The 13,496-nt window shown below is 32.0% G+C and overlaps 1 protein-coding gene across 2 annotated transcripts in view; it reads left to right on the plus strand.

Moving 5' to 3' along the window:
• LOC132921067 (glutamate receptor ionotropic, NMDA 3A-like) overlaps positions 1-13,402 on the plus strand; it is a 130,970-nt gene extending 117,568 nt beyond the window's left edge. For both annotated transcript variants that reach the window (XM_060983895.1, XM_060983896.1), the window contains 12 exons: positions 6,567-6,864; positions 7,219-7,428; positions 7,504-7,737; positions 7,802-8,009; positions 8,113-8,246; positions 9,203-9,350; positions 9,418-9,720; positions 9,934-10,089; positions 10,157-10,218; positions 10,336-10,452; positions 10,550-10,876; positions 11,972-13,402. In XM_060983895.1, the coding sequence (XP_060839878.1) occupies positions 6,567-6,864; positions 7,219-7,428; positions 7,504-7,737; positions 7,802-8,009; positions 8,113-8,246; positions 9,203-9,350; positions 9,418-9,720; positions 9,934-10,089; positions 10,157-10,218; positions 10,336-10,452; positions 10,550-10,876; positions 11,972-12,320 (2,546 nt within the window). In that variant the 3' untranslated portion in view covers positions 12,321-13,402. The remainder of the gene's footprint in view (positions 1-6,566; positions 6,865-7,218; positions 7,429-7,503; positions 7,738-7,801; positions 8,010-8,112; positions 8,247-9,202; positions 9,351-9,417; positions 9,721-9,933; positions 10,090-10,156; positions 10,219-10,335; positions 10,453-10,549; positions 10,877-11,971) is intronic.
• The last annotated feature ends 94 nt before the right edge of the window (positions 13,403-13,496 follow it).

The following is a 13,496-nucleotide window of genomic DNA, read 5'->3' on the forward strand; positions in this document are numbered from 1 at the left end:
GAAAAATCGTAAAACGTTCGTTCTATACATTTACTTTATTGCCCGAAAATGTGATTTTACGAGCGTATTCATATTTTGCGCTTTACATATTATCCTGATAAATATATATACTTCGGACGAAATCCAAGGGTCCCATTTTAGATATCACCACCGCTCACCCCAAAACCCGACCACGCGCGTTTTAGTTCTGATTTATGATACTTATGAACTTTATATAGTTAAAATGTGTATTTCCTTTTCATCTTTTCACAATTGTTTGTACAATTTTTTTTTATTTTTTTTGTTCGCCTGCGTTTCCTTTGTGACAACATTTCACACCGGATGACGTTAGTGCAATGGCGTGTTCCCGTTTTAATTTAATGAAACTGATATTATACTAAAAACATATAACAATGTTGTTTACTCTTCGCCCGTTACTATATAAACAATGTGCCACGTTGCTTCCTTATATTTCAAAAATAACCTAATTACTTTTAAACCATTCACAAACTTTGACACTTTCAGCAAATTAATAACATATAACTAGTCTGAAACACTTATGACACCGGATGACCCTGTTTTAATAAAAGTTTTAAGTGACGAGCTAGAAGTATATATAGGTTATTACTTATAACAATGGCATTGCGTGCGGTAGTTTACGGGTGTATAGTGTTTATATGTACGTCGAAATTATCGTGCTTCACGTATAATTAATATTTTTATGAAAATACACAACTATTGCATATTTTTTATACTACGAAATTATACCTACCTATTATACGCGTGTACACAAACGAGCAAAAATGTATTACCACTTTATAAGAACTTCTTGTGATTTCACAAAAGCCGAATTAATAAATTAATTACGTTCCAAATACGGTCCTAAAATGTATTTTCCAAATGCATAGCGCTAAACTTATTAATGATTGCGAAAAATAATAATAACATGATTACTACTAAAACAATGTGAACAGATGCGTTAATTTAATTGTTGAGATTATTCAAATCAATTTCTATAGCTAATAGCTGTTATCCGTTAATCAATATATCCATGTTATTTAATATTTATCAAGAATATTTAATATTCTAAAATGTCATATTGGGTTTAAAAGTAAAAAAAAAAAAAGAATGAAATATAACTATTAAGTGTACACGCGTTTTTTATTATAATTCGCATAATATAACACTGTATAATATCGCTTTCAAGTTTCAATAAATACAGTTGCAACAGCAAACAATATACACACGATCAGCCCTTTGCGTCGAATTTAATGCGGTTTATTAAACTTTCTCTCTCCTGAGACAGAATTTCGGCGTATCCTTTATAAACGCATCACCTTGTTATTTTCTAGTGTGGAATGTGGTACGTACGTATCTAAGTAGCTTATTTACAGCTATTATAATATACACTGATGTAGACTTAAAATATTTAACTTAGGTAGGTACCTAAGTAGCTAATATATTAGGTACGTATTACAATAATAGTCCCTCCGTACTTAACATTGTATTTGGAAAATGGAATCCAGCCCCCGCGTTCTCTAATTTATTAGTTTATCATCAAATAGTACGCTTTTCAAAAAAAAAAAATACAGGTGCCTTTATCGGGGTGTAGCGTTTCTCATCTCAAGTGGAGGCGCGCGAAAGGCTTCCAAGAAAGTAGAAAAATTACTAAAGTATTTACATTAATACCACTTTGCTTGTTGTGTTTTTAAACTCTTTGCAGATTTCGCTATATATACCTTAGCCACATATCATTAATTTAATAATTTTAAAACACTAAATGATTCATTGGAGAGAATAAAAACTCCCATAAAGCGAGATTATAATTTATTCGTTTAAATAATCTTGCCCAGTTTTTTTTTTTTTTAGAGACTTCACATATCGACCGTATGAAATTGCCTTAAGGACAATCAGAGCTGACGTATTTTTAATATAAAAATTTACAGGAAAAAGCTCTTACGCTTCGTGCAATGGTAAAATGATCAGATTTCAATGATTTTTATTTTTTTTTTTTTTAAATAAAAATGACTTTATGCAGATTGTACATAATATAAATTGAACTCTAATTAAAAAAAAAACTCTACTTTTAGATGTCGCAATAAAAATAAAAAATAATCTCAAACTGTTGAGTATATCATTTTTTTAAATTTATTTTTCTATCATTATTTAAGTCATTTTAAAAATCAGAACCCAATACGGCTTGAATAAGGTTTTCCTCTTTCAAATATAAATAAAATGATCAATATTCGACTATTCTACGAGGCATGATAGCTTTTCATGTAAATTCGTCTTGGTCGTTTTGACCGTCGAAATAGTTTGATTTTATTCTTTCCTTACGGTCAGTTGTGTGGCCGGCGTTACTAAAAATTGCCAGCATTATCGTTCCTTGATAAATAGCCGACTTCGTCACCCTTAAATGACTTGTATTCTGAAACAGCATTGTAGGGTTAAAATACGCTGACACGTACATAATATAATATGATAATATGCATGGGCACAATGAAGTGCAATTCAATAATTTCCTTCGGTTAAAATTATATCCATAAAACACCAGAGTACTTCTACTGTAGTATAGTGTTTCAATATTAACATTGTATCCATCTGTATGCGCATGTCATGTGATTTATAGGTATGATTTTTTTTTTTTTAATACACACGACCACCAACTATTCAATTTCATATCTGACCCAATTCAATAATAAAAAAAAAAATGTTTGGTTTCTGTGTAGTTTCAATTTATTATTCTCGCTTACCATATATATATATATATACATATTATTATTAGGCATTATATATTTTATACACTTTTTTTTATATTTTTTGAATTAAAAAAAGTAATCCAATTCGTATACATAAAAAAAACACATCCCCGATTGCACAACTTTTTTCCAAACTTTAAATTAGATCAAGTAACTGGATATTTGTCGGGCTTTTAGATGTTTTATCGCAACATTTTCACCAAAATATTTATTGTAAATCGATGACGCGTAGCGTGTGTGCTTTATATATACTTACATGAACTGTCTGTAAACTTCCCGGCGAGAGAGTCGTCCTGAGACTATCGAGTGTAGAATGCGAGTTAAAGTTTGAAATATATATACAGAAAAATTTCAGTTGCACTTCACGCGTTGAATATAATATATTATTCTTTTTATAGGGGCGTGACCATGTGCGAAACAATTTGCTTCCGCCATGTATGTGCAACCGTTAATCATTGTACGTTTTATATCACTTCTCCAAACCCCCGACACACACACACGCACACACACGTATGCATAAAATAACAATAACAATAATAAAACTAAGAACAATGCAAATTGTAACAATATACCTAGTTTTAGAAAATTCAACTCAATATATTATTTGTGAAAAAAATATTGTCGTACTGTTATGCTGAAATCTTTGAATGACGTACTAAATATATGGAATTTCAATAAAAGTAATTCAAAAATAATTTCAAATACTACTTTGTACGAACAGCTGTTTCTTTTCAATAACTTTGAAAACAATATTTTCTCTTCTACAATTATCTGTTTTTAAATATTTTAAATCATTCACAGTTCATTTTTTGTATAAAATCTGAAACATATTTTGCGTGTTAATTTTTTATACGAACTTAATTTATTTATTATTTGATAAAACATTATTAAATCATGATAAAAATATTAAACCTCAATAAAAACTCAATTTAGAAATATCTAATATCGAATTTTAACGACTGTTATAGATTATTGACGCAATTTATATTATAATATGTTGTATATGCGTCTAAAGGGGATTTGACTACCTATATTGTTTTTAATTTACAATAATACTAGTATATTATTCAGTTATTATAAGTGCATATTATTTTATACAAACAACTTAATATTATTCTTTATTTTTAGTTTTAATAAAACTAAGTTTTATTCTTGAAAAATCCATAAGCTTTTTTTAATAATAAGCTGCTATATTGTAGAACGAGTTATTAATAATAAACTTAAAACTGAAAGGAGTCGTTAAAAATTGCATCGTGGTTTTTCATACGAAATCCCAATTAATGATTTAAATTTTTCGAAGTGTGAAGAGAATAAAACAATGTAATGCAAATATTTTAGTTGACTTAGTTGTTGTTTAGCGAATACTTCAACAATCTTTGAAACTCGTGTTATATACATATATGGCTTTAAAAACTTTTCATTCTACCGAGAATTTAAATCTTATAAGAATTATTATACTTTATAGCTAAATGAAAAAATCAATACGCATATTCAATTTTAGGTGTTAAAAATAATAAATAAAACTGTTGTAGTTACGTGTATCTCATGTAGAATCCGAACAAAATGTTATTACCACGTTTATGTCGTTAAACTCAAAACACTATTAGATAAAGTAACCGCAGGCGTGTGAGAGGGCGTACGAGCACAGGAACCCTGAATACGTTTATTTATTGCGATATTTGTAAAAAAAAATGTACACATTATATAACATATATTTATATATTAAATAAATAACACCGTGGTCGCATCTATAACGTGCCATATAGGATGAAAAAACAGGACGACACGGCATGAGCAAAGTAGAAATACGCGTCTTAATATTTTCGTTGACATGTATTCTACTTAAAGGGCGTTGATCAGAATGGTCGCATGTACTACGGTTTCCAATTCGGTGAAAAATTGGCATGTACACGAGTATACAAATAAGGTATTACTGGTTAGAATTATGACGCTTGTACTGTACACGTACCTATATTTATGCTTTTTTTTTTCGATGAAAAACGTATAAACATAAAAGAACGCATTTCGGAAATGTGCTGATCGTGAAAAATTGGCAAATAAGAAAAAAAGGATTTCACACTCAATAATAGAAACAGAAGTAAGAAAAACCCGAAAAATGGTGTTAAACCGCGTGATCGTGATAATATAGAGGAATGTATTACGCAAATATGGCGTTTTAGTTTTTACATAATAATAGAGTACATTATTATACTGTACAATATCGATAACAGTTTTCAAAATTAATGTCATATATTGTGCAACGATGAAATCGTAGGTATGCGGTTCAAATTCGTTCGTAACACACTTGATAACTTTATTCGTTTATTTAGGGCCTCCAATAAAATAATATATTTTGATCTCCTGCAGAGTCCATTAAACGAATGATTTACCGGATGAACGAGTCATTAAACTCAAACTGCAATACATACAATTTGAAATATCGAGTATAAAAAAACCACCGACACTGGTGATTAATTTTATTGGATGACGGGTGCTGTTGCTATATAATCATTTCCTCCCGATACCTTTAAATATTTTCGAATCGAGTCTTTAAAAATAAATTTTAAAAAAACACGCCAGGTGCACAATGTTTTGGGGGTATATAATGATAATATTATAATAACATTATTAGTATGATAATTATAACTATTTATAACCGTAAGTTTATATTATGCAGAAAAAACATTTGTCTGTATATTAAATATAAATTTATATTGTTTAAATAACAAAATTCAAATTAATATTCATTATATAACATTGTATATTTATGCCGATAGAACTGTTTTGGCATTTTGACACATCAACACATTTAAGAATAAAATATAATATTATTACATCAGTGTTGTCTTTTGCGATAAAACAAAACGTATAATAATGAAATAAAATATATCGTTTTCATTTTATTTGAAAGTTCTTAAAATGTTATTATAGCACGGTGTTGCTAGTGTGGTATTATATGTAACAGTGTGTATCATGAGTGTGTGTGTGTGTGTGTGCGTGATTGATGATGATGAAACGAAAAAGGAACAAAAGTATATAGGATATTGCGGCTGTGGACCACCGGTGTTTTAATCCGTTTTAGTTTCCACGAAACAGATGGTCGGAAAAATTATTACAGCAAGACGCAGACAATGACGACATATTTTTGAAATTCTCCACCATAGTCGTCTACTTCTACGATACAAAATACATCGTATTTATTCGTGCAAATCGATAAACCGTGTACAATACGTTCCGCGGGGTCGAGACGTTCGAAGTTAAATATTGGTTCACGTGCTCCGAGGAATACTGCTTTTTAATAGATGATGCAAAACTTTTTATTAAAATGTTCGGTCACGTATTGTATGACGTGAAAACGGTGCGGATGGTCAGGTGCAAAACGGGTTTCCTCTGACCGAAAATAATATAATAATATATGCATTACGCATACAGCAACGTATACGCGTCTACGGCTCTACGCGTAATATCTCCGGTCGACCCTGAACGCAATTAAAACTTTGGGTAAAGATCGCCATACCCTTATATAGTTATATATATATAAACACTGCAGCGTTAACAGATATAAAGTGTTTTTTTATTTTAGCGGTATACCGTTTTTTCTTTCAGTTGACGATATACAACACTAAACGTCTAAACGTCTTTTGTTGCAATTTTTTTCCTTTTTCCGCTACAGATAAATTAGTTTAAAGGCAAAGTAAAAAAGTTTTTTCTTCGCCCCGCGCTTGCCTCATCTACTATACAACTACCTATATATATATATATAATATTGTGTACTTCACTAAGTGCGTGGTTTTTTTTTTCACTTTCATTTCTCTCTATCTGTCTTAGATGGTTATACGCGGGCTTGGAAGAAAGTCGGCACCGTCGGTCCGTCTAGCACTGGTGGACAATCGGTCAAGTTGGACTCGGTGGTGTGGGCTGGCGGAAAAATGGTGCCGACCTCTAATCTGGGCAGACGGGCTGTGTACAGGGTGGTAACCGCCATTGGGCCGCCGTTCGTTATGCACGCACCATTGCAACAGGATCGCCAGTGTCTACGCGGTATACAATGTTATCAAATGACGACGACTAACAAAGACAACATAACGATGATATTCAAAGACATCAAGTTGAACTCGAACAAAAAGTGAGTAACACACAGCAATACAATAGCGAGCGTGGTCAAAACACTTATAGTATTATACCTATACCAGGTTTTCTATAAGTTTGGAATTACTATAATATGCATAATGCATGTCTTAATACGACAACGTGAAGCAACACGTGAATCAATAACAATTAATATTGCTGTGCATTTATATATAGTGTAAAATATTTAATAATCTCATTAATTATATTATATTATCGTTTATCAGTCCTAATTAGTCTAATGAGCGTTTCCGAACGTATTAAACACTCTGTACAAGTACTATACCTATTTATAGTTATTATTACAAACGTATGATATTATATCGTAACTAATGTTCGTTATTATATATAGCACGTCGTTACCGGAAGCGTATTGCTGTTTTGGGCTGTCCATAGACCTGCTGGAAAAAATGTCGAAAGACTTGGAATTTGATTTTCACCTATACTTGGTCGCTGACGGTACGTTTGGGACCCAAAAGCTCCATTGGAATGGAGTGGTCGGTGAACTCGTGTCCGGTACCGCACACATGGCATTCTGTCCGCTGAGCGTCACGTCTACAAGGTTCACGTCAAATACACGATGCCATAAAACAATAATTACAACTTATAGGAAATATTTTATTTTTTTGTTTTATAGATCGAAGTGGATTGATTTTTCTACGCCTTATTTCTACAGCGGTGTTTCAATGATGGTTGCTCCGAAGAGAAAGACTAACGTTCCACTACTTGCGTTTCTGTTGCCACTGAGTCCGAGCCTGTGGATCGCTATATTCGTGTCACTTCACGTAACCACAGTGGCAGTTGCATTGTACGAATGGTTCAGTCCGTTCGGCTTAAATCCCTCCGGCAGGCAGAGATCTAAGAATTTCGGGTAAATATATTTGCTTTTGGATAGCTTTATAGTATTGAAAAATAACTATTATACGTATTCACAGTATGCCTTCGGCGTTGTGGGCGATGTGGGGACTGCTCTGCGGCGCTCTGGTCAATTTTAAAGCACCGAAATCGTGGCCAAACAAATTTTTAATTAACGTTTGGGGCGGATTTTGCGTTATATTCGTGGCTAGTTACACTGCCAACATCGCAGCTCTAATTGCTTCGCTTCTATTTCAAAACGCTGAAGTGGATTACAACGATCGAAATGTAAATACACGATTGTATCGAACACCGTCGTACTATTGTATTATAATACTACCAGTTTATAAAATTTAAGTTGTACAATTTTTACATGATATTTAATTTTCAGATGTTTTTGATGAAAGTCGGTTCGGCTAAATCTTCATCTGCAGAGGTTTATTTAAAAGACAAAAATCCCGCTCTATGGCAACACGTTCAAAAATATTCTGTTCCCGACACAGCGTCGGGTATGCGAATGTTAAGGTAAAATAACTTACAATGAAAAAACTAAAAATATCGCGTAAGCTATATAATTTATATATATATTTAAGATAGTTTGATTTACCATTTGTGCAATAACAATAATTTAGTGGAATGAGTCACAATGATGAATTTCGCATTGTTAAAAAATATTATTGATTGATTGCAATAAGATTTTGGTTATAAATTATAAACGAGTTAATTTACATGTCTGACTGTTGAAAAGAATTAATGAATATGGACGATTTATTATAGTATATTATAACGAGGATCAAGTTAGGAATATAATAATTTTGAGTTATAGTTAAGTGACAACTTTGATGTCTTTGTAATGGTTTTCGTAAAATATACGTGTTCCAAAAGGATGTCGTTATTTGACTAAGACAAATATACTAGAATGCTTGGATGATTTCTAGTTTTAGATGGTTTAAATGTGCTCCGTACGTCTGAATAAGATATATAGTGTTATATATATATAGGTCCAAATAAGGATTTGTAGACTAGATACACATTTATTCTTTCGTAAATGCTTTGTATGTGAGAGTCTAGTCCATTATTACACGTTAACATATGTTTTATACTTTTTAAATCATTATTAAAGAAAAAAAATTTTATTTTTAAAAATCTTTGAAGCGAGATGGTTTTTTCACACAATGAAGGTAAGCTTTTAGTCAAAAAGGTTAATTGATTTGACGGGAAAAGATACGAAACGGTTTTAAGATTAAAAGAGGACATTATTCAGATTAATAGACTAAATTTTTTAATGTTTAATTATTAATACTTTTAATCTCCAGGAAATGCTGTCTCATTATACTGATAAGATTTTATAGCTATATAGCTTGATTTTGCTTAGTATCTAAAAAACTATATCATTTTGATTTCACACAGTGTAAAAAATATATAAGTATAATTAAAAATTATTCTTCACTTGTTTTATTTAATTTTGTTTTAAATCTTAGAAATGGCAGTTTGGACATATTTATCGGCGACAAACCCATTTTGGACTATTATAGTGGAACTGATCATGATTGTAAGCTTCAAACACACGGAGATCCACTGTATGATGATGTTTATGCGGTGGGCATGACTAAAAATTTTGTTTTAAAGGTCTGTTAGTGTATTATGTATTGTTAATAATAAAATAATTTATAATAATTAATTTTATGTATAACAGGAAAAGGTGTCTGCAGCTGTTTCAACGTATATAAACAACGGTTTTATGGATATCCTACAAAATAAATGGTTTAGTGATTTACCTTGCGTCAACCGCGAATTGGAAACATCAGACCTTGGACAACCGACACCATTAGGCGTCGACGCATTTTTAGGTGTTTTCCTCATGTTGGGTTGTGGAATACTAGCAGGCGCTGTTATCCTCTGCCTAGAACACGCTTTTTATCATTACGCGCTACCCAAACTTCGGCAAAAGCCGCCAGATTCGATATGGAGAAACCAAAATATGATGTTTGTCAGTCAAGTATGTTGAACAACATTACTAAACTTGTCAAAATATTATTATTATACTATGCTTATTTATTTATTTGTATAGAAACAAATTCCATTTGTATAATAACATTACTGGTATTTTATTATAATTATTATAATATTGTAACTTAGTATAGCTACTATAAATTTGAATACTGGTAGATAACCGGAGTCTATAATATTTAAAAACAATTTTTTTTTTCAGAAACTTTACAAATTCATAAATAGCGTAGAACTAATATCACCACAACATACGGCTAAAGAACTAGTGCACACGCTAAGACAAGGACAAATCGCATCGCTGTTTCAAAAAAGCGTACGTCGAGTGAGTTTGCCTTTTATGCATCCTCAACATGCACAGGTTAGAAATATATTTACAAATAGTGTATGACTGAAGGTTTTATCGTTTTCCCGTTCTATTGTTACAGAAAGAGTTCGAGCGTAGAAAACGGAAAGGTCAATTCTTCGAAGTCATTGAAGAGATCCGAAGGTTTGTATGTTTTGATAAATCTATTGTTTGTCTTATTATTACTATTATTATTATTATTGTTATTGTTATTGTTATTAAATGTGTGTTATTTACCCGTTTGTATTTATGTACTTTTAGAATACAAAGGGAAGAGAGGGATAACAAAAAACAAAACGTCAGGTTAACATTATCAAACTCTCCAACCGCAGGACAATCTCCGAAGCGAACAACGGCAAAATTTTTGTCACCGGCCAGGTAGAGCTAAACACTGCATATAATTATCATTATTGTCATTATATCAGAGTATTTAATATACACTTAAATAACCACCTATGACCAAAACGGTTTTCAGGTTGAGCCTCGGTAGACGCTACAGCAAGCAGAGATCACGGAGCTCTGGGAACTTAAGTATCCGTCGGTACAGCACGGACGTAGCAAGTTATTCAGAGACCGTGGGCAGACGACTGAGCCAGGGAGCGTCCAACAGTCCACCTGACTTCAACACACGAAAACAACTGATCAGACGGTCCTCAGGAAATCCTAGTCCAGCGGATTCTAGCAGGATGAGCATATTTTCCGCATCTGAATTGATCGGGGCGAAACTTAGCAACAATAACTTATACGTGGAAAACGATCTACCACGCAGCCCCAACCTGCTGTCTCCGGGAGTATTTTTTAGGTACAACTCGTTCACAAAATATTATAAACAGAGTGATCCATATGCAACTGGCCATACTTACAATATTTTATGATTTTGAAAAAAAATTAATTATATAGTTTGAACTGTAAAAACTTGTAAATGTTAACAAAAACGCAATCTCGCCGCGTTGTATTTTAATTTGTATTATGATCATCTATATCTTAGTTTCTTATCAAATATGTAACAGATAAATTTTTAATTCATAATAATAAATATTTTCATAGTTTTTATATAAAATGTATAGTTAGTACTTATCGGTTAGCGCGATTACGTTAAGAGATTTTCTGATAAACACAATTCTATTATTTTGATTATCACTATAAGGCAGTGTTAGATTTATATTGTTTTAAAGCAATTTTATAATCCGCAAGAGAAGAATTCAATTTATACTTATGAAAATAATTAGGAAATGTTTTATAAAATCCTGTAAAAATTGACACTTTCAGGCACTTTCATAAAATTAGTTTGTAATTGGCACGTCATGTCAGTGTCGTATTTACGAGGAGAGATTAGAAAGATATATCTCCCCCCTTAACCTACCTTTTTTTATTTTTAGCTTTTTTGATATGTTTATGGTAGTTGTATTTTTTCATTTATCAATTTACCAGTAGATAATAAAAGTCTGAGCCATTTGACATCAACAATTTTAGTCATATCTCCTCCCTTTAAAGAAATCCTAATTACGCCACTGCGTCATGATACAATATGCATTATACGTTTTGTTAAGTAAATCTACTTGCATTATTTTGTCTTGTATATTAAAAAAATATCTTAAAATAATATAAATCAGTTGATAAGCCTAAATAACTTGCGGTAGTCGCAAAAGCAGAGTTCAAATTGCCGAAAAGTTGCATAGGTTGATGTGATAGGTGCCTAATCGACAAGTGCCTACTATCTATATTTATTTGTTGTAAATAGGATATAGCTGTGTACTATAAAATAAATATTCTCTTGGAATTATGTAAGAATATATAAAATAATTGACTTAGAAAATGACTGTGGCCAGTTGAACGATGGACAGCTTAATATTAGCTGTATATTGGTATACGGTATAATTATATGACAACATTTTAGGTCAAGTTTTTCGTCGGACACCTCGTCGTCACGACCCGACTTGGGTATACAATCGCGGAAGTCGAGCTACTCTCAGGGACCGCCCAGGGTGGTGATCAATGGCGAACAGCAGTCGACTCGTCGCAAATCGGATGACGAGCCACCGGCCACGTTGCCGAGGATCGTAGAGGTAAAAAGGGCTCGGCGGTCTAGCGACGGACACCGGCCGACCAAGAACCGCAAGACTGTGGAGGTGTTCCGGTGGCTCAGACAAGCGCCCAAAACGGAACTGGAAGCGCTGAGCAAGATGTCCGAAGACGAGATCAAGCACTGCATAATCCAAGCGCTAAAGGACAAGGACCCGACTTGATTGCAAGTCGATGGTGTCGACGGTGGGGGCTGCGAAGACGTTGACGACGACGACTACGACGCCGAAGATACCGTTCCGGTGTAGTTTACTTGAACTTCAGTGTATAACAACTATTATTGATTGCATAAGATGTATTATTATAAATTATTATAATTTGATGAACGTAGAAAAAAAAAGCGCTCATTGTTTTTGTTGTTATATGATTTACTCTACGTTTATTTGTTTCCTCGAATAATAACTGATAGTATAATATTATTGTATATTTAAATATTTAATATTAATATGGTAAAAGAAGACTGTCCGGCCGGATATACAACAAGCTCGTTGTTGTTATAGGATTATTAAGTAAATCGATGCTCAAGTGCGTAGGTTAAGTGCTGCTGATGCTGTCGCTCTAGTTCGGAACGACGAGCGAGATAAAGGGACGTCTCCATTTCGGTAATAACGTTATTATGATAATATTGTTGTAAACGTATATCGAAACCGTTATTCCATAAAATGTAGTCGTATATACTATTATATTATATTGTTTTGAATCATGTTTATACTATTATTATATATTTTATGCTCAGATATAAATACTATATTATACTGTAATGTTATCATAAAATTATATTATATTTATCTGTTCATGTAAATGATATATTTATATATGCATATATAAGAAATAATATTACTATTAGAAATAGGGTCGTTACTATAGATAGCGGTTTCTTGTTGGTTCTTAAACAAATATTTCGTCTGTTTTTTACGTTTTTTCGTTATTCATAATCAAGTGTTCATATTACGTGCTATATATATACATATAAATATAAGTATGTGTGCAAGTGCATAAAATTGTTTTTCTCGTTGGTGATGAGGTGCTAAGGTTCTTTGTTTATTAGCACACGGCTGATGTATTCCGTTGAAACAATCCCGAAAGCTAAGAAGTAATATACGTATTTACTTTTTTCAAAACATTATATTGTTAGAAAATATCGAACATAGTAAACCATATTATATGTATATAATATATATATATATATATATATATATGTTTGTGTGTGTACATCATATATATATTGTCATTTGGTTAATTTATTTAAGATTTAATTACAGTCAATTAAAAAAAAACTTTAAAATTAAAAACTAAGTTATTTTTTTTTCAAATGTGCATAACATTATCATAGTAGTTTC

This window comes from Rhopalosiphum padi, chromosome 2, assembly GCF_020882245.1.
Source record: "Rhopalosiphum padi isolate XX-2018 chromosome 2, ASM2088224v1, whole genome shotgun sequence".
NCBI lineage: Eukaryota > Metazoa > Arthropoda > Insecta > Hemiptera > Aphididae > Rhopalosiphum > Rhopalosiphum padi.